The 20188-nt window shown below is 41.9% G+C and overlaps 1 protein-coding gene across 2 annotated transcripts in view; it reads right to left on the bottom strand.

The window, feature by feature from the left end:
* The window catches only part of LOC311099455 (myosin-IIIb-like), a 54140-nt gene that overhangs the window by 9633 nt on the left and 24319 nt on the right, over nt 1-20188 (bottom strand). For both annotated transcript variants that reach the window (XM_084140140.1, XM_084140139.1), the window contains 14 exons: nt 14285-14387; nt 13801-13957; nt 12903-13005; nt 12493-12618; nt 10349-10457; nt 8915-9031; nt 8698-8798; nt 6244-6330; nt 5377-5442; nt 5046-5159; nt 4750-4861; nt 4269-4312; nt 4011-4076; nt 3695-3814 (listed from right to left, as the gene is read on the bottom strand). In XM_084140140.1, coding sequence (XP_083996266.1) covers nt 3695-3814; nt 4011-4076; nt 4269-4312; nt 4750-4861; nt 5046-5159; nt 5377-5442; nt 6244-6330; nt 8698-8798; nt 8915-9031; nt 10349-10457; nt 12493-12618; nt 12903-13005; nt 13801-13957; nt 14285-14387 — 1425 coding nt within the window. The remainder of the gene's footprint in view (nt 1-3694; nt 3815-4010; nt 4077-4268; nt 4313-4749; nt 4862-5045; nt 5160-5376; nt 5443-6243; nt 6331-8697; nt 8799-8914; nt 9032-10348; nt 10458-12492; nt 12619-12902; nt 13006-13800; nt 13958-14284; nt 14388-20188) is intronic.

Here is a 20188-nt window from a genome sequence, read left to right as displayed (position 1 = left end):
TGTAAAGCTTTAGTTATTTTGTTGCTTGACAAAGTCATTTCTGAAGATTATTACTTATTTCATGTGATCAGTGATTCATTTACATCTGTCCCTCATTTTAAGGTCAACCCTGTTATGTGAACTGAACTCTCTTTTGAAAATATTTTTTAATAGTTCAATAAATCATAGAGTAAAAGCAGGTGAGCTGGTTCTACTCTTTTTGGTCATTTTCTGGTGTTTTGTGAAGGTAAACTGAGTGGGCCGAGCATAACACGTCAACACTGTTACCCATAGATAGACAGGCTAGACCTTTAAACATGCATTCAAATGCTACTCCCTGTTGCACACAACAAGCTTCCATTCCCCCTGTCACAAGTGGATTTATGAATAATTTAAGAAGAAATCGTCAACCCTGTTATGGTCAACCCTGTTACTTTATTTGGCACTTAATGGACACTTACTATTGGATTTTTATTTAACCTCTTGAGATGAAGTTGAACGTGCTCTTTATGACACTTCTCAAGTTACCTTATTTGTGGAATGACCCACATATGTAATGAATAATTCCTTAATCAGCTTTAACACAGACTATCTACCACAATTTCACAGTAATTAACCATAGTCCCCCCCCCCCACTGTCAATACTGCATTGTACTGTTATATCAGTTCAGCCCTAGACAAACAATTAAAAGGCATGGACTACAGATGACGAGGAGAGGCGAGGGAAGAAAGACCCCTGGTGTCAGACTAGACAGCAGTGTTCACCGACAGGGCAGGGTATTGACCGGCTTCATTGTGCCATCAGGGCTACACTAACCCTCCCCTGGGGCCAAATCCACTTCCTATGAACATCAGACAGTCACACACTGACCCACTAACCTAGTACCTAGACCAGGGCCGGCACCAGAACAAATCCGTTAGACGGGCCTTTGATTTAAATAGGCGGGCACGTTTTTTGTTTTTTTTGGAAACAATGTTTCCACTCTGAGAATGAGAACTGTAACATACATTTATGTAACGGGGGATTAACGGTACATTTACTAGGCCTATTGGTGACATATGTAATAGGGAATTGATTTTTTTTTTAAACAATCAAAGGGCAAACAATTCACATAATGAAACCATGAAGGCGCAAGAATTGGCGGGAGACCACTAAGCGCATTCTGGAGAGCTGAGTGCATCTAGTCCGGGTAGCCATTTGATTAGCTGTTCAGGAGTCTTATGGCTTGGGGGTAGAAGCTGTTAAGAAGCCTTTTGTACCTAGACTTGGTGCTCCGGTACCGCTTGCCGTGCGGTAGCATTCTAGAGAGAGACATGCCATATCTTCATCACACACTCCTCCCCTCCTTCTTGTTGCAACATTTTAAATTATACTCAAGACACATTATCTTCACATATACAGTATTTTAGATGCTTTTCACTGACAGCCACAACTCAATCAGCTAGACATATTGCCATTCATGCTGCCCAAATTGCACGATTCCCAAATAAGCATAGGCTTACACACTTATGATTTGAAACAATACACAGCTATTTTTTAAAATAAACAATCTAATGATCCTCTGTGGCTAAGTCATGCTCTCAGGTGAAGTATTTTTTATGTTTTTATTTAGACAGTAGTAATTATATAATTTTGGCAAAACATCAATTTACTTTAGGGGAAGCCATTATCATAACAGTCTGAAACCTGAGAGCTGTCTATAATGACGAGATGCTCATGTCTCCGCCCTAACAATGGGAGTCGTTGTTCCAAAGGCAGGAAGTCAGGCGACAAGCTTTAGGTCTACATATTATGCCTATAGAAACACATTGGGCTTATTCTGGACAGATTTATGCGAGAGTGAGCCCTTTCGCTTCGCCTCTTCTGCTCTGCTGAAACTCTCTCACAGGAGAAAGCATCCGAGTGAGCGAAACAGCGCCCCTCTGTCTTACTATATGTCGCCCATGTATCTGATGCTGTCTGCCCAGAAATAGTATGAAATGCCATACTCTTTTGGTCCAGACAGAATCAGATACGTGGTCCACACATACTGAGACAGAGGGGCGCGGTTTCGCTCACTCGGATGCTTTATCTGAGATTGATGAGACTTTCTGTCGGCGCCCGTCTCGGTCAAATAAATGCTCAATATTTCAATATGTTATTTGGATGGGCAAAGAGGTACGGTAGGGCGTGCCAAGCCCTCTAAGGCCCACCCATAACGCCGGCCCTGACCTAGACCCTGCTACTGCTGCTGCTTAGCCAACCACTGATCGCCATACTGGGGACTGGGTCGTGTTCATTAGGACACACCATAGCAAAATGCTTTGCTACGGAAAAGGAAATCAAGCATTTCTTATTGGTCAAGTTCAGACAGTTTCAGTCCGATTTCTTCAGTTTCGTGCCTATTGAACACAACCCTGACTCTGAAGTTTGCTCAATCCACACTAAGGATCAATACTGTGTTATAGATATAACTTTTAGCACTGACAATTATCCACCGTTCACATAGCATTTGTAATGCACCTTTGCTTAGCTTTTGAAAGCATTGATTATTCAGAAAAAAGGGTTAAACATTGAGGGCACAAAAGTACTGGTGTTGTATCTGTAGGCCTGTGCACCCCACCTAGGAAATAATCTAGCTAGGGGAAATACTAAAGCATTGGCTGCTACCTGGTTAGATATGCCTAGAGTACAGTATCTGAAATAATATAGTGCTATGAAAAAGTATTTGCCCCCTTTCAAATGTTCTCTACTTTTGCATATTTGTGCATGTTCTTACTGTGGAATGCAGTGTTTGGTTTTCGCCAGGCATAATGGGACCCATCTCATCCAAAAAGTTGACTCAAGTTAGCCAAAAAGCACCTGGATGATCATCAAGACTCTTGGAAGAACGTTCTATGGACAGATGATTCAAAAGTATAAATTTTTGGACGACATGGTTCCAGTAATGCCTGGTGAAAACCAAACTCTGCATTGCACAGTAAGAACATCATACCAAAGGTCAAGCATGGTGGTGTTGTGATGGTTTGGGGATGCTTTGCTGCCTCAGGACCTGGACGACTTGCCTTAATAGAAGGAACCATGAATTCTGCTCTGTATCAGAGAATTCTACAGGAGAATGTCAGACCATCCGTCTGTGAGCTGAAGCTGAAGCGCAGCTGGGTCATGCAGCAAGACAATGATCCAAAACACACAATCAAGTCTACATGAAATTGCTAAAAAGCAACAAATTGGAGGTTTTGGAATGGCCTAGTCAAAGTCCAGACCTAATCCCAATTGAGATGTTGTGGCAGGACTTGAAACGAGCAGTTCATGCTTGAAAACCCACACGTCACTGAGTTAAAGCAGTTCTGCATGGAAGAGTGGGCCAAAATTCCTCCACAGTGACGTGAGAGACTGATCAACAACTACAGGAAGCATTTGGTTGGAGTCATTGCAGCTAAAGGTGGCACAACCAGTTATTGAGTGTAAGGGGGCAATTACTTTTTCACACAGGGGAATTGGGTGTGGCATAACTTTGTTTATGAAATAAATGAAATAAATATGTAATTGTTGTGTTATTTGTTCACTTATGTTCCCTTCTGCTCAATGGCATATTATATTATATATTATCTAATATTAGGTTTTGGTTGAAGATCTGATAACATTCAGTATCACAAACATGCAAAAGTAGAGAATATTAGAAAGGGGGCAAATACTTTTTCATAGCACTGTATCTGATATATTGGTTCTCACCTGGTCCATGACCCTTTTGTTGTCCACCTGGTCAGGAAGCTTGTTGCCGTTAGGTTTGATGCAGCGAACAAAGTGAGGACTGGCCACAAACATCTTCTCCATCAGCACAGCCAGAGAGTGCTGCAGGAAGACACACATACACACAGTGGAGATTACTAACCATTATCTTTGCATCTTTATTTTACAGCAGTTCAGTCTATAGGTAGGCATATTTACAAGGATTTTCAGTTTTGTTCATACTTAGTGCTCAGACATCATTATGAAACCAAATGCTCAGAAATAAGAGGTGCTATATAAAGTCAACTTCCCATCTTACCTTAAACTGGGCCCCCACAGACTGTTTCCTAGTTGAGTTAAAGTTGTCATCTGCCTTTTGCATGAGCTAAAGGAAAAAGTATTAACATCCTTTAAACCCCCAAAAATCCACTTTCTGGCTCTGACTTGCAGTGTAAGAAAGGTCATAATATGACCATGCTGTTAGTTACCAATAATCGTATATTCTACAGAATCGATGTCATAGTCTGCTGCGCTTTGTAAAAACAATTCCGAATATTTTATGATCTACAGTGCCTACCTTGGCTTTGCGTGGCATCAAGGTCCCTGTCCTGGAGATAGTGGCTGAAAATACATAAAATATGAATCGCATGAATATTAGATGTGAGATGCCAGACAGACTGTGATCAATGTTTTAAACTAGAACAATGCTCAAACTAACCAGAGTCTGTACATGTTATGGTGGTGTGTTCAGATAAGAGTAAGCATGTATTATTTATACATGCGTACTACATCATTTTCTAAGAGGTGGTCAGGGGATGTATTTGTCCACAAACCCTCATTGGAAACCAGCCCACGTCATTTTGTATCAGCTCTGATTGATGTTAAGCATGTTTACAGAACTGATTTAATAGCTACAGTTTAACAATCACTGTGTAAAAAAACGTACATAATCAGTGAGTAAGCATCAGCAATAAAAACATAACAAAGCCATAGACTGGGTCATTTCTGGCTAAGTATAGAGCTGTAGAACACAGAAACATTCAGATAACCTCACGTACCTGCGAAGAGGACACTGAGTAGAGGGGTGACACTGTTGATGAAGAGGTCTCTGATGCTGGCTGGGATGGTGTCTCTGTTCATCTCTAGGAAGCCTCCTCCGTTATACTGGACCTGGACACAGGAAGGACCGAATTCACTAACACTTTATTTGAAGTCCATAAACACACTCATAATGAGTTATAATGCAATCATAATGTAGTATAAGTGTAGTTGTAAACAATAGCTTATAATGGCCTATATCAATACTCATAGTGCATTATAAAGTATTATTATAAAGGCGGGTATGTAACCTCACCTTCCCAGCATAGTGAACCACAGTGAAGAGGGGGCTGCGACTCCGTACCACCTCATAGTGTGGACTGCTTTTAAATTTACTGTTCAACTTGTCCACAAAGTCTCTGTCTGATGCCTGAGGGGACAAATAGGGAAAAGAGATTAGAATTAATACACATAAATTAATATCAGGGTTGGGGTCAATTCCATTTAAATTCCAGTCAATTCAGGAAGTACACTGAAATTCCAATTGGAATTTGGTGTACTTTCTGAATTGAGTGGAATTGAAATAGAATTGACCACAATCCTGATTAATACAAAGATGTATGGGTGTATGGAGACCACTATCGTACCTGAGGAAAGGCACTCTGCTCGTCCAAAAGAGAAAGGATCCCAATGGGTTTAGTAAGGATCAGGTCCTGCGGGAGAGACACACATTAGTTGTTTATGAGACAAGGAAAAACACCTAAACAAATACATTTCTGAAAATGCATATTTGGGTTCATCTAGCCAATTGTTAACTGGGTAAAACAAACATGGTACACAACTTCATATAACTTTAAAACAGACATTCTCACAGTACAAGGAGAATATTTGTTATCCTGAAAACCTTGTTTCCCAATCTATTGACTAGGGCCCCTACACTGTAAAATGCTCTAGAAGTTTTATAGTGCTCTGTAGGCATTAGGACTGAGAGTGGGTACACAGCAAATGACCTGTGGATCCAGGTTGTGCATTACTCACCCTAGGGTCCAATCCTTACTCGAGTTAGAATTCTTCCCACAACTCCTAATGTGTCCATCTTATCCCATAACTTACCGACTGGCTCTACTCATACCTTCAGCCATGAACAGGGACAATATTTTTTCATTTTCTGCCAAATGAACCCAGTGGCTTCTATGAAGACAAGAGGATGATGCCACAGGCTAAAAGCTCAAGTGCCTATTAAGCTACTGGCATGTGACTGAACACTGCCCTGTCAGCATTTCCCCTTCCTGGGGTCGCCGTCACTACGTTCTGTTCTTTTATGTCTGCCAGACTCACACTGGGTTTACACAACCTGTCTGTGTTATTGCTGAGAGAGGGGGGAGGTAAAGAGAGTGAAAGAGAGAGCGAAAAAAGTATGAGAGAAAGGGTGTAAAAGGGGGATGAAAAAACGTTGAGAGGGAAAAAGAGTACTACTGTAAGTGATGAGGGGAAAAAAGAGGATGTCTTTTTACCAGGATAGGCTTGTTGTCTTTGAAGGAGATGGTTTCCCACTCGATGCCCTCTTCCTTGTATTCATTCTGCTCCATCAGAAAGATGTGCTGCAGGATGACAAATGCATACAAAGACGCATGAACGACTCAAAACAAAAGGACAGCAGGTATTTCCAGTTTCTTTCACAAGAGCTTTGGTCACAGGGGAACATTTTTCATTGGATAAATATGCTTTGCCCAATCATTTCATTAGAAGATGGTACATTCAATTGCGTGTGGCCTTCAGTCACAAAAACGCCAAAAGAAGCCCTGAAGCCCTATGCAGTTGTAGTCTAGTGATCTGACACTATTAAATAATCATAAGCAGATTTCTACCCCCGCCCCCCCCCAGAAGCCCTCACAAGCTGCAAATGACAGAGTGGAAAATGTGTGCTGCCGTTTGAGAAAGAAGAACAAGATATTAAACACAGATCCCCTTCCCTATAAACATTTTGTAGGCCCAAAATAACCAGGGTACAGGGAGGTTTGATGGCTGGTAATAATGTGGTGGTGAGGTCTCACATTTCAGGCCTAAGAGAGAAAATAAAGCTCTTCCTGATCTGGTGTCATGTTTATCAACGTGCGAGTCAAGTATATCAGGAAATATTTTGTGGGTATTTGTCTTCTTTTTCCTATGGCATTTGTACCAGATACCTGTGGATGTTTGTTGGACATGTATACACTACTTTTGAACCAATATACTCAGTGTCCACATGGACAGGCCCCAAAGGTAAACTGTGTCATGTTTCCTAGTAGAGTGTGGTCCACAGCAGTGTGACTAGTAAAAGTAGACTGTGTGTCTTTAACTCCAGCATCACATGCACTCAGTACAGTGAGCTCCAAAAGTATTGGGAGAGTGACACATTTGTTGTTGTTTTGGCTCTGTACTCCAGCACTTTGAAATAAAGATGAGGTTAAAGTGCAGACTGTCAGCTTTAATTAGAGGGTATTTTCATCCATATCGGGTAAACCGTTTAGAAATTACAGCACTTATTGTACATAGTCCCCCCATTTTATTGGACCAAAAGTATTGGGACAAATTCACTTATATGTGTATTAAAGTAGTCAAAGGTTTTATATTTGGTCCCATATTCCTAGCACGCAATGATTACATCAAGCTTGTGACACTACAAACTTGTTGGATGCATTTGCTGTTTGTTTTGATTGTGTTTCAGATTATTTTGTGCCCGATAGAAATGAATGGTAAATAATGTATTGTGTCATTTTGGAGTCCCTTTTATTGTAAATAAGAATATAATATGTTTCTAAACACTTCTACATTAATGTGGATGCTACCATGATTACGGATAATCCTGAATGAATCGTGAATAATGATGAGTGAGAAAGTTACAGATGCACAAATATCATACCGTTGTGGTCCTCTGTAGCTCAGCTGGTAGAGCACGGCGCTTGTAACGCCAAGGTAGTGGGTTCGATCCCCGGGACCACCCATACACAAAAAGAATGTATGCACGCATGACTGTAAGTCGCTTTGGATAAAAGCGTCTGCTAAATGGCATATTATTATTATTTATTATTATTATTATACCTCCAAGACATGCTAACCTCTCACCATTACAATAACATGCGAGGTTAGCATTTTTGGGGGGGGGTATGATATTTATGCCTCTGTAACTTTCTCACTCATCATTATTCACGATTCATTCAGGATTAGCCATAATCATGGTAGCATCCACATTAATGTAGAAGTGTTTAGAAACATTCTAGTCTTATTTACAATAAAAGTGACACAATATATTATTTACCATTCATTTCTATCGGGCACAAAATAATCTGAAACACAACCAAAACAAACAGCAAATGCATCCAACAAGTTTGTAGAGACACAAGCTTGATGTAATCATTGTGTGAAAGAAATATATGACAAATACTTTAATACACAAGTGAATTTTTCCCAATACTTTTGGTCCCCTAAAATGTGTGGACTATGTACAAAAAGTGCTGTAATTTCTAAACGGTTCACCCAATATGGATAAGAATACCCTCAAATTAAAGCTGATAGTCTGCACATTAACCTCATAGTAATTGTATCATTTCAAATCCAAAGTGCTGGAGTGCATAGCCAAAACAACAAGACAAAATGCACTGTCCCAATACTTTTGGAGCTCACTGTATGTACTGTAGGCCAGCTGACCTAAATGTACATGTTTTTCTGAAGGCTTCCACTGAAAAATAACATTTAAAACAAGACAATTAAATAGGCATGTATAGCCATTTCAAAAAGCAGAACCAATTGTAGACTATGTTCAGATTCCTGTTCCTCTACTAACACTGACCACGTGTTTCTTTTAAGTGTTTGGGTCTTACGTTAACAAACCCTACAGGCTGTCATTTTAGGGGACTTAAATAGAAAAACACTTCTAAGGGACCCAAGATTACAGGGCTACTTCTTTGTGCACTGATGTTTACACTTACGTGGTTAAAGAAGTACTGCAACTGTTCATTGGCCAGGTTGATGCAGAGCTGCTCGAAACGGTTCACGGCAAAATTCTCAAACCCAAAAATGTCAAGGATACCTGTATTATAGAACAAGAAAATAGAATGGTCAATCTGATATTGACCATCTCTGCTTGAGAAGATGAAACTTAGAGTTTTGGTACATTCGAAGCCTTAAAGTTTCCCTTAAACTGACCTATTTCATTCAGTTCAACGTCAATGTCAATGTTGGGAGCCAGCAGTTCATTAACTTTCCTGACAATCCAGCCGAATACTCTCCCATAAGCCACTTTGGCAATGGAGTCCCTGGCATCTGCAGATAAACACACGACAACAACATATTAATGGAGTAAAATTATCTTGAAAACATGATTAATAGCATTTCCATTTTGAGCTTCAGTTTCTTTTCTCTCTCCCATTGACGCTAAAGCAGTCAGGCCTGGAGGGAAGCAAAAGTAATTCCGCTACCCAAGAATAGTAAAGCCCCCTTTACTAGCTCAAATAGCCGACCAGTCAGCCTGTTACCAACCCTTAGTAAACTTTTGGAAAAAATTATGCTTGACCAGATACAATGCTATTTTACTATAAACAAATTCATAACAGACTTTCAGCACGCTTATAGGGATTGACCTTCAACAAGCACGGCACTTACACAAATGACTGATGATTGGCTGAGAGAAATTGATTATAAAAAGATTGTGGGAGCTGTTTTGTTAGACTTCAGCGCGGCTTTTTGACATTATCGATCATAGTCTGCTGATGGAAAAACGTATGTATTATGGCTTTACACCCCCTGCTATATTGTGGATAAAGAGTTACCCGTCTAACAGAACACAGAGGGTGTTCTTTAATGGAAGCCTCTCCAACATAATCCAGGTAGAATCAGGAATTCCCCAGGGCAGCTGGCTAGGCCCCTTAGTTTTTTCTATCTTTACTAATGACTTGCCACTGGCCTTGAGTAAAGCCAGTGTGTCTAGGTATGCGGATGACTCAGACACGCACTCTACACACACGTACACATGGATTTTGTATTGTAGACATGTGATAGTAGAATAGTGGCCTGAGGGAACACACTTAATGTGTTGGGTAAAGTGTTATGAAATGTAATGTCATGTAACATTTTAAATTGTATATAACTGCCTTAATGTTGCTGGACCCCAAGAAGAGTAGCTGCTGCCTTGGCAGGAACTAATGGGGATCCTTAATAAATACAATACAATTTACAGTGGTTGGTCAGACAGACATGGGCCTTCTTTAAACACACTAGGAGGAAGTTGTGGTCAGCTTACCCTCCCTCAATCCTAACCTCAACCATTAGGGTGAAAACACAAATCTGTCCAATATCTTAGGGACATCACTGGCTGGCATTAGTAAGACACCGCACATTTACTGTATGAAACCGTATTCTGTAATGTTCTTTCATACTGTTCTAGCATTGCCAGGAATGTACACAAACTGTGTGCTCTCCAGTTTAATGGAAAACCCAAATGAATGATGAAACTGGGCCCTAGAGGCCCTACAACAACAGTTAGTATCCATGGTGGTTAACCCTGACCCAGGCCCTCCTTTCTAATGGCTAAGTTGATGGTGGTAAGGGAAGTTGATTCTGAACCAGTGTTTTTCTCCTTACCCTCGGCCTGCTGCTGGTTGTGCAGCCTGCGGATGGCCTCTCCTCTCGTCACAGACAGAGTACAGGTCAGACTCCTCAGCAACTCCTCCTCCTGCACCCCAAACTGACCCTGAGAAGGCAAACACACACAAATATTAAAGGGATACTTCAGGATTTTGGCAATGATCCTTTATGATCCTTCAGCTACTTCCCCAGAGTCATTTTTATGTCTCTGCATCCAGTATAAAGGAAGTTAGAGGTAGTTTCGCAAGTGAATGCTAACTAGCTTTAGCACAATGACTGGAAGTCTATGGTATCTACTAGCATGCTAGCAGTTACCATTGACTTCCAGTCATTGCACTAGATTGCGCTAATGCTAGTCAGCAACTTCCATCAAACTGCACACAGAGACATACAAATAGTTTCCACGAGTTAATCTGATTCTGGGGAAGTAGATAAAGGGCTTCATTTCCAAAATCCTGAAGTATCCCTTTAACATACAAAAACATAGGCCTACACAGAAAGTGTACAAAGTACACAAGCTTACACACAATAGCTCCTATATAACCCAGCCCCAAGGCCCTTTTAGCCCAGACGTGGCACTACTGAACATGCAAAGCTAAGGTCATGGCATTGCTAGGCAATGCTAGGCATGCCAAAACCTGCCACACAAAGATCATCCTCAGACAGCGATACTTTCAATTAATCAATGTCAAAAAAGGGGAAACAGTCCTAATGCTATAGATTTTTACTATTAGCCCTCAAAAGGTATAGTTCACTCAAACTATACATTTGCTTCATATCTGGATACCCAGTAGTAGTCAGTAGTAGTGAGTGGATAGTTAGGAACCAAAGATTAACAGTTTAGCATTAGGATCACTAAGGGAGAAGCCATTACAGTGGTCGGACCCCTGCTGTTAGCGTGCTCCAATCACCCCTGTTGTTAGCGTGCCCTAATCACCCCTGCTGTTAGCGTGCTCTAATCCCCCCTGTTGTTAGCGTGCCCTAATCCCCCCTGTTGTTAGCGTGCTCTAACACCCCCTGTTGTTAGCGTGCTCTAATCCCCCCTGTTGTTAGCGTGCCCTAATCACCCCTGCTGTTAGCGTGCTCCAATCACCCCTGCTGTTCGCTTGCTCTAATCCCCCATGATATTAGCGTGCTCTAATACCCCCTGCTGTTAGTATGCTCTAATCAACCCTGCTGTTATCATGCTCTAATCACCCCTGCTGGTAGCATGCTCTAATCTCCCCTGCTGGTTGCACCACTCCATTAAACTCCAAATATAGCCCCTTGTGACCTTTTAAAGGCCCTGTGTCTTATCTAAGCTGGCCAGATGTTGCCACCGCCACTGCCTGCCTGGGAGGGCTGCTAATGGGGAGGGACTATGGAGGAGGGGGCAATCATTCACCTGTTTAAATAGAAGGCACGCATATGACCAGTGCGAGTGTGCGAACACATGCACGCACACACACTAACACCTGTTTAAATAGCATGTGGATCTATGCATACACAAACAAACAGACACAGTAAAACTTGTCAATATCATGCACACACCCAAACTAGTTGAAAAGCACACCAAGAAACACACACAAAAAGTGTCTAAACTGTGTCTCCAGGAGCCAGCAGCTGCCCATGTTAGAAAGGTCAGAGGTCATTTTGTAAGGCGAGTACTGTAGTGATTGCCTCAAAAATCCCCTTGTTTGTTTTACTATGTATACTCAGGACTGATAATGCAGTCAGTTTATTTCCCTAGCTTAGTCGTTGGACCACTTCCTTCTGCTGTATAAACCACTATCAGATGGACTCTTCTCCTGTAAACTGTTGATTCGAACTGTTATTGTAGTTTCTATTTCGTTATGTCAATCCCACTGATGAACATTTATGGAGGAAAGGGGAAAAAATGCTAACTGCCGTCTTGGAAAACACCAACAGGTCAATAAGGAAATTGCTAACGTTAACAGATGCTGCTACCAAACTAGGACAAATGTAATTAAATGTACTCTGTAGCCACCAATTTTCATTATCTTATTCATTAACCTATTGGTTTAGCGGTACCATCCTCTTACGTTCGTAATAATTTATACTGCCACTGTGTCAGACTAGCCATTTCCTTGAGAGCAAAATAAAGAATGGCAGAGAAGGAGTAGAGGAGGATGTAGACTCACGGCTGTGGCTTTGAGCCAGCCCATGGACTTGCCAGTGACCCTGAGCGCGTCGGTCTCTGTGGGCTCAAACATGATGTTTCCCAGAGACAGGATCCCTGCCAGGATAGTCATCATGTCTACCTTCTCCTGATGACACAACATATACATATATAATCAGTCCATCTGTCAGTCAATACATCAGTCAATCAATTGGTCATTTATCAATTGGTCAATAACATCTAACAATTTGTTTATCAGTCAATCAACCAATTAGTCCAACATTAAAGTACAATCAGATTCAGATGTTCTACTCAAGGAGAACATGTGAAATCCCAGCCCATGGCACTATGGACGATATGAGTTTGCTTTTATGGCTGACATACTGTAAAAAGGATGGATGAGAAAGAGAGTTTTCCAGTGAGAGGTCTTACCTGTTCCTCAAATCCCACCATGTCCATGGCGTTACACACCTCACTGTACTTCTCCCCCCATTTCCTCACTATGTCCTCAGAGCCGTACCGCCCATTTAGATACCTGACAGACACATAGCCACAGAAACACATTTATACAGATCTGATGAGTGCGCACAGATAAGAACACACACATAGGCTACATATGAAGGAGGCATGATGGTTAACGCATTATGCATATCTGATAGACAAACACTTTGAGGCTTCTACATTGCTGCACTGTATCGTAGGGCACAAAACTGCACTGTATCGTAGGGCACAAAACTGCACTGTATCGTAGGGCACAAAACTGCACTGTATCGTAGGGCACAAAACTGCACTGTATCGTAGGGCACAAAACTGCACTGTATCGTAGGGCACAAAACTGCACTGTATCGTAGGGCACAAAACTGCACTGTATCGTAGGGCAAAAAACTGCACTGTATCGTAGGGCACAAAACTGCACTGTATCTTAGGGCACAAAACTGCACTGTATCTTAGGGAACTACAAACATCACATTGTTTAAATACCTAGCATTTCACTCCAGGCCTAGGCCTGTTCAATTGTCAAGAAGAAGTGAAATACAAGTAGCATACACATACTGTACAACACTGAGAACTATGTGGTCGCTATTTGTATACGCCATAAGAACCAAAAAAGGCAGGAAGGAACATTAAGCCTTGATATCAGACTTCCAAAACAAACACCTTGGTTTATGTCAGGAAAAACAAACAAACAAAAAAAATATTGAGAGTGTGACCTATGACACTTTGTGGTACTATCTAACTTCCCGGACCACAGTCACTCTGTTGCACCTCACAGAGTCATCGCTACCTGTGGAGGAAACGTTGCAGAACGATGACATCACAGTGGACCCACCTGTACTGCGTGGGATCCAGGAGTCCATACATGTCTTTGTCGTCTGGGGAGATGCCGGCCAGCATGCAGTAGAAGATATGGAAGTTCCTTTCGCCCTCATCCTGGTGGACCACACGAGACTTCTCCAGGAGGTACTCATTGATCTTAGCTCCTTTTACTGTTAGAGCACAGCACCACACACACACATACACACACGGACACACACATACACACACGGACACACACATACACACACGGACACACACATACACACACATACACACACGGACACACACATACACACACGGACACACACATACACACACGGACACACACATACACACGCGGACACACACAGGATCAGTGTTAAAACACATGAAACGCTCATGCTACATGTAATGTCTGTCGTATCAATGCAATCATCACATACATTCAGTGTATAAATAAACACATTTGAACATAAGTACACACAGTAGATGATGAATAAACCGTCACACACACACACCTGAGGAGTTGTGGAAGCGCAGCTGAATGTACTTCCCGAAGCGACTGCTGTTGTCATTCATCACAGTCTGGGCATTGCCAAAGGCCTCCAGCAGAGGATTCACCTAGAAATACCATACAGTACAAGATTAGTACAGCGCCAGAACTTACATCATGGTGATCCTAAATGGGGCCTGGAGTTTTACATGTCCAAGCCCTAATCATAAGACATGGATAGATTCTTGATATCAAAGACATTTGCAACCTTCCATGAGGCATATACAGCATTAGAGTAGTTCACTAGCCATGTGCCTGACCACACTTCATTAGAGGGGAACCAAGGCCAGCTGGCAGAGGGGCTAAGCATCAAAAAACACTAAGGGTTGTATCATCTGATAAACAAGTGAAGAATGATAGCATTGTTCTCTGGATGCAATACAATACAGAATTCATGACCAGTGAAACCTTTCACTTGTTTCCTGACTAGTAAAGACAATGAAGGTTAAGGCTGTGGTACTTTGAAACAAAATCAAATCAAATTTTATTTGCCACACGTGCCGAATACAACAGGTGTAGACATTACAGTGAAATGTTTACTTACAAGCCCTTAACCAACAATGCAGTTTTTTTAAGAAAGAAAAAAGTAAAATAAAAAAAGTGTTAAGTAAAAAAATAAAAGCAAATAACTAAAGAGCATCAGTAAAATAGAAATAACAGTAGGGAAGCTATATATACAGGGGTACCGGTACAGAGTCAATGTGCGGGGGCACCGGCTAGTCGAGGTAATTGAGGTAATATGTACATGTGGGTAGAGTTAAAGTGACTATGCATAATTAATAAACAGAGTAGCAGCCGCGTAAAAGAAGGGGATGGGGTGGGGTGGGGGGGCAATGCAAATAGTCTGGGTAGCCATGATTAGCTGTTCAGGAGTCTTATAGCTTGGGGGTAGAAGCTGTTGAGAAGCCTTTTGGACCTAGACTTGGCACTCCGGTACCGCTTGCCATGCGGTAGCAGAGAGAACAGTCTATGACTAGGGTGGCTGGAGTCTTTGATAATTTTGAGGGCCTTCCTCTGACACCGCCTGGTATAGAGGTTCTCCAGAGAGGGTAGAAGCTGTACCACACTACCAGAGCAGCAAGGTCAAGAGTTTTCCCCAGGGGAAATGAATCCCAAAGTCAAAGGTCATTGGATTAATTAGTAAATTAATGATATCTGACACCTCAGGAGAATATAGGAAGTGAAAGTTGGACGAGGAAGACAATGCCGTTATTCAGGAGCAAAGAGATGGCACATTGTAGCTGTAAAACACTTTGTAACATGTCCTTCGACTCGATATAACTTGATTACAAGTCATGTCAGTGTGTTGAACTCTAGCAGGCCATTAAAAATTATGTGGTGGTGATCATTTTTGCACACAGGTTGATAAGTCAACAGTCAACATTAGCAAACATATAAAAGCATGCAGCAAGAGCAATATACTCGTTTTTAAACAATATTGCAAAACACATTATTCTAATGAAACCAATGTCCTGGCTGTAACCACATTGAGGGGATTGCATGCTGAGGTAGGAGTCAATGACACAGGATTTCCTCTCAGCCTTTCAACATATTTCACAGTTTTAACCTCTTCTAAATTCTCACTTCCTCCATCCCGTCAATTACCAGGCCAACTGTTGAGGACAGTCAGAGAGGGTAGAAGCTGTACCATATTTGGAATAGTCAAGTGAGATCGTCAATACCATTTACTTGTTCCAGGGAGCACTTTAAGTGATTTAAGTGATTTATGAAAAGAGTTTGCATTATTAGTATAATTTGCATTATGAATGTTTATTTGGACTCAGTGAACCTAAGATTGGCTCAAACTCATCAGAAGACCGCAAGAGAAAAGCAGGGGGAAATGGAAGATGTGAAACTCTGGAAAATATGTTGTTTTGACTGCTGGAACTCTGTACTCCTTCTCTGGCTCTCCCAATTATCCCTGATTGAGTGGCATAGAAAAACATGTGGCTACAGTATATCTGGCAACCCATATTTCCATTCTTACTGTGTTTTCTAGAAGTGGTCAGATGAACTACATTTTCCACTGTTCCTAAAAGGTCTAGAATACTTAATGAGCAACCTGACTGAAGAGAACATGCAGCTGTAACACTTTTGTGTTAGAGAATAAGCAGCGAATGTACAGTACCTGGGCTCAGTACATTACAGAATACTGACCTAAGCCATACAAGATAATCAAATCCATATCTACTCTAACCACATCCACATGTACCCCGAAATAACATCAGTGTAATATAAAGTGTTGTCAAACACAGCCTTTCTCTGAACCCTAGCTCACAGCCAAGGAGCCAGCCAATCACTCCCACCAAGTCCCAGTGATGCAATTCCCCAGAAAGGCTGGAGGAATTTCCCACACTTCCTAGTTTTCCTCGAGGCTCTCAGTCTCATCACATATCCCACAGAGAACTTCTCGTACCATGAGACAGGCGTGAGAAAACAGGGGCCGGAGAGAGACGTCGGTCAAGTTTGTGTGTTTACAATAGTACTCATCACAGCGGGGGAGCCAAGAGGAAGTAAAAAGGGGAAGAAAAGTAAAACATCCATGGTGTTATGATATTCCATTTGGGTTTCCAAAATGGTGGGAAGGAAGTGTCTCTTGGGTCGTGTCAGAAAACCAGAAACAAGGTTTTGTTTATTTGGCGGGTCACAAGAACATTCGAAAGCTTTTAGTTCGGTCACAATGCGAACAAGTTTGGTAACCAATGCAATACAGTGGACCGTACTGTAGTACAATAAGAACAAGCACAGCGCTATGACACTATCTTATTTCACAAGGACCATCCTCAACATGTGTCCAATTACATTTCAAAGGGATGTGCATTAGAGCATACTTCTCCAATATCAATCAAAGCAGATCATGACCTTTGGCCTTGATGGATGACAATCCCATACCATCATACTGTATATGTAGCCATTAGATCAGGTTATCATGGCATCACTTGATTGATGCTATATCATAATTTCAAGTATCGGTTGCTGAACACTGCTATGAATGAGGGGTTACACACAGCATATTTGAAACAACAGAAGACAGAGACCATCCCTTCTGCCCCCTTTCCCTCAAGCTGCCAAGATAGTCAACAATGCTGAACATGGGCACAACTTTGGTTTTAGATGTGGGGTGGGGACATTTTGTCTTTTTTTTATCCAGTCGGATAAACACTTCCGGCCCCGGTGCACAACTGAGCAAGAGGACAAATACATTAGAGTGTCTAGTGTGAGGAACAGACGCCTCACAGGTCCTCAACTGGCAGCTTCATTAAATAGTACCCGCAAAACACCAGTCTCAAAGTCAACAGTGAAGAGGCGACTCCAGGATGCTGACCTAGGCAGAGTTGCAAAGAAAAAGCCATATCTCAGACTGGCCAATAAAAATAAAAGATTAAGATAGATAAAAGATCACAGACACTGGACTTTTTCTTTGCAACTCTGCATAGGTCAGCATCCCACAGGACTAATGGTTGCTGATAATGGGCCTCTGTACGCCTATGTAGATATTCCATTAAGAAAATCAGCCGTTTCCAGCTACAATAGCCATTTACAACATTAACAATGTCTACACTGTATTTCTGATCAATTTGATGTTATTTTAATGGACAAAAAAATTGCTTTTCTTTCGAAAACCAGGACATTTCTAAGTGATCCCAAACTTTTGAACGGTAGTGTATATATATATGAGAACATAAGTGGAAGAGCTGTAAAACATCTCAATATACATATATATACACAGTGCATTCGGAAAGTATTCAGACCTCTTCCCCTTTTCCACATTTTGTTACGTTAGTCTTATTCTAAAATGGGTTAAATAAATAAAAATCCTGAATCCTAAAAAACAGAAATACCTTATTTACATAAATATTCAGACCCTTTGCTATGAGACTCGAAATTGAGTTCAGGTGCAACCTGTTTCCATTGATCATCCTTGAGATGTTTCTACAACTTGATTGGAGTCCACCTGTGGTAAATTAAATTGATTGGACATGATTTGGAAAGGCACACACCTATCTATATAAGGTCCCACAGTTGACAGTGCATGTCAGAGCAAAAACCAAGCCATGAGGTCGAAGGAATTGTCCGTAGAGCCAGGATTGAGTCGAGGCACAGATCTGGGGAAGGGTACCAAAACATTTCTGCAGCATTGAAGGTCCCCAAGGACACAGTGGCCTCCATCATTCTTAAATGGAAGAAGTTTGGAACCACCAAGACTCTTCCTAGAGCTGGCTGCCCGGCCAAACTGAGCAATCAGGGGAGAAAGGCCTTGGTCAGGGAGGTGACCAAGAACCCGATAGTCACTGACAGGGCTCCAGAGTTCCTCTGTGGAGATAGGAGAACCTTCCAGAAGGACAACCATCTCTGCAGCACTCCACCAATCAGGCCTTTATGGTAGAGTGGCCAGACGGAATTCACTCCTCAGTAAAAGGCACGACAGCCCGCTTGGAGTTTGCCAAAAGGCACCTAAAGGACTCTCAGACCATGAGAAAAAAGATTATCTGGTCTGATGAAACTAAGATTGAACTCTTTGGCCTGAATGCCAAGCGTCACGTCTAGAGGAAACCTGGCACCATCCCTACCGTGAAGCAAGTGGTGGCAGCATCATGCTGTGGGGATGTTTTTCAGCGGCTGGGACTGGGAGACTAGTCAGCATCGAGGGAAAGATGAACGAAGCAAAGTACAGAGAGATCCTTGATGAAAACCTGCTTTCAGAGCGCTCAGGACCTCAGACTGGGGCGAAGGTTCACCTTCCAACAGGAAAACAACCCTAAGCACACAGCCAAGAGAACGCAGGAATGGCTTCGGGACAAGTTTCTGAATGTCCTTGAGTGGCCCAGCCAGAGCCCGGACTTGAACCCGATCGAACATCTCTGGAGAGACCGGAAAATAGCTGTGCAGCGACGCTCCCCATCCAACCTGACAGAGCTTGAGAGGATCTGCAGAGAAGAATGGGAGAAACTCCCCAAATACAGGTGTGCCAAGCTTGTAGCGTCATACCAAAGAAGACCAGAGGCTGTAATCGCTGCCAAAGGTGCTTCAACAAAGTACTGAGTAAGGGGTCTGAATTTTTTTATTTTTTTTATTTCACCTTTATTTAACCAGGTAAGCCAGTTGAGAACAAGTTCTCATTTACAACTGCGACCTGGCCAAGATAAAGCAAAGTAGTGCAATAAAAACAACAGAGTTACATATGGGGTAAAAAAAACATAAAGTCAGAAAATACAACAGAAAATATATATACAGTGTGTGCAAATGTAGCAAGTTATGGAGGTAAGGCAATAAATAGGCTATAGTGCAGAATAATTACAATAGTATTAACACTGGAATGCTAGATGTGCAAGAGATTATGTGCAAATAGAGATACTGGGGTGCAAAAGAGCAAAATAAATTATATAGGGATGAGGTAGTTGGGTGGGCTAATTTCGGATGGGCTGTGTACAGGTGCAGTGATCGGTAAGGTGCTCTGACAACTGATGCTTAAAGTTATTAAGGGAGATAAGAGTCTCCAGCTTCAGAGATTTTTGCAATTCGTTCCAGTCATTGGCAGCAGAGAACTGGAAGGAATGGCGGCCAAAGGAGGTGTTGGCTTTGGGAATGACCAGTGAGATATACCTGCTGGAGCGTAGACTACGGGTGGGTGCTGCTATGGTGACCAATGAGCTAAGATAAGGCGGGGATTTGCCTAGCAGTGATTTATAGATGGCCTGGAACCAGTGGGTTTGACGACGAACATGTAGTGAGGACCAGCCAACAAGAGCGTACAGGTCACAGTGGTGGGTAGTGTATGGGGCTTTGGAGACAAAACGGATGGCACTGTGATAGACTACATCCAATTTGCTGAGTAGAGTGTTGGAGGCTATTTTGTAAATTACATCGC

The sequence above is a fragment of the Coregonus lavaretus genome (genome assembly GCF_964263955.1).
Source record: "Coregonus lavaretus genome assembly, chromosome: 24".
In the NCBI taxonomy this organism is placed as follows: domain Eukaryota; kingdom Metazoa; phylum Chordata; class Actinopteri; order Salmoniformes; family Salmonidae; genus Coregonus; species Coregonus lavaretus.
The sequence above is the reverse complement of the archived record's forward strand: the minus strand, read 5'-3'. Positions and strand labels throughout refer to the sequence as shown.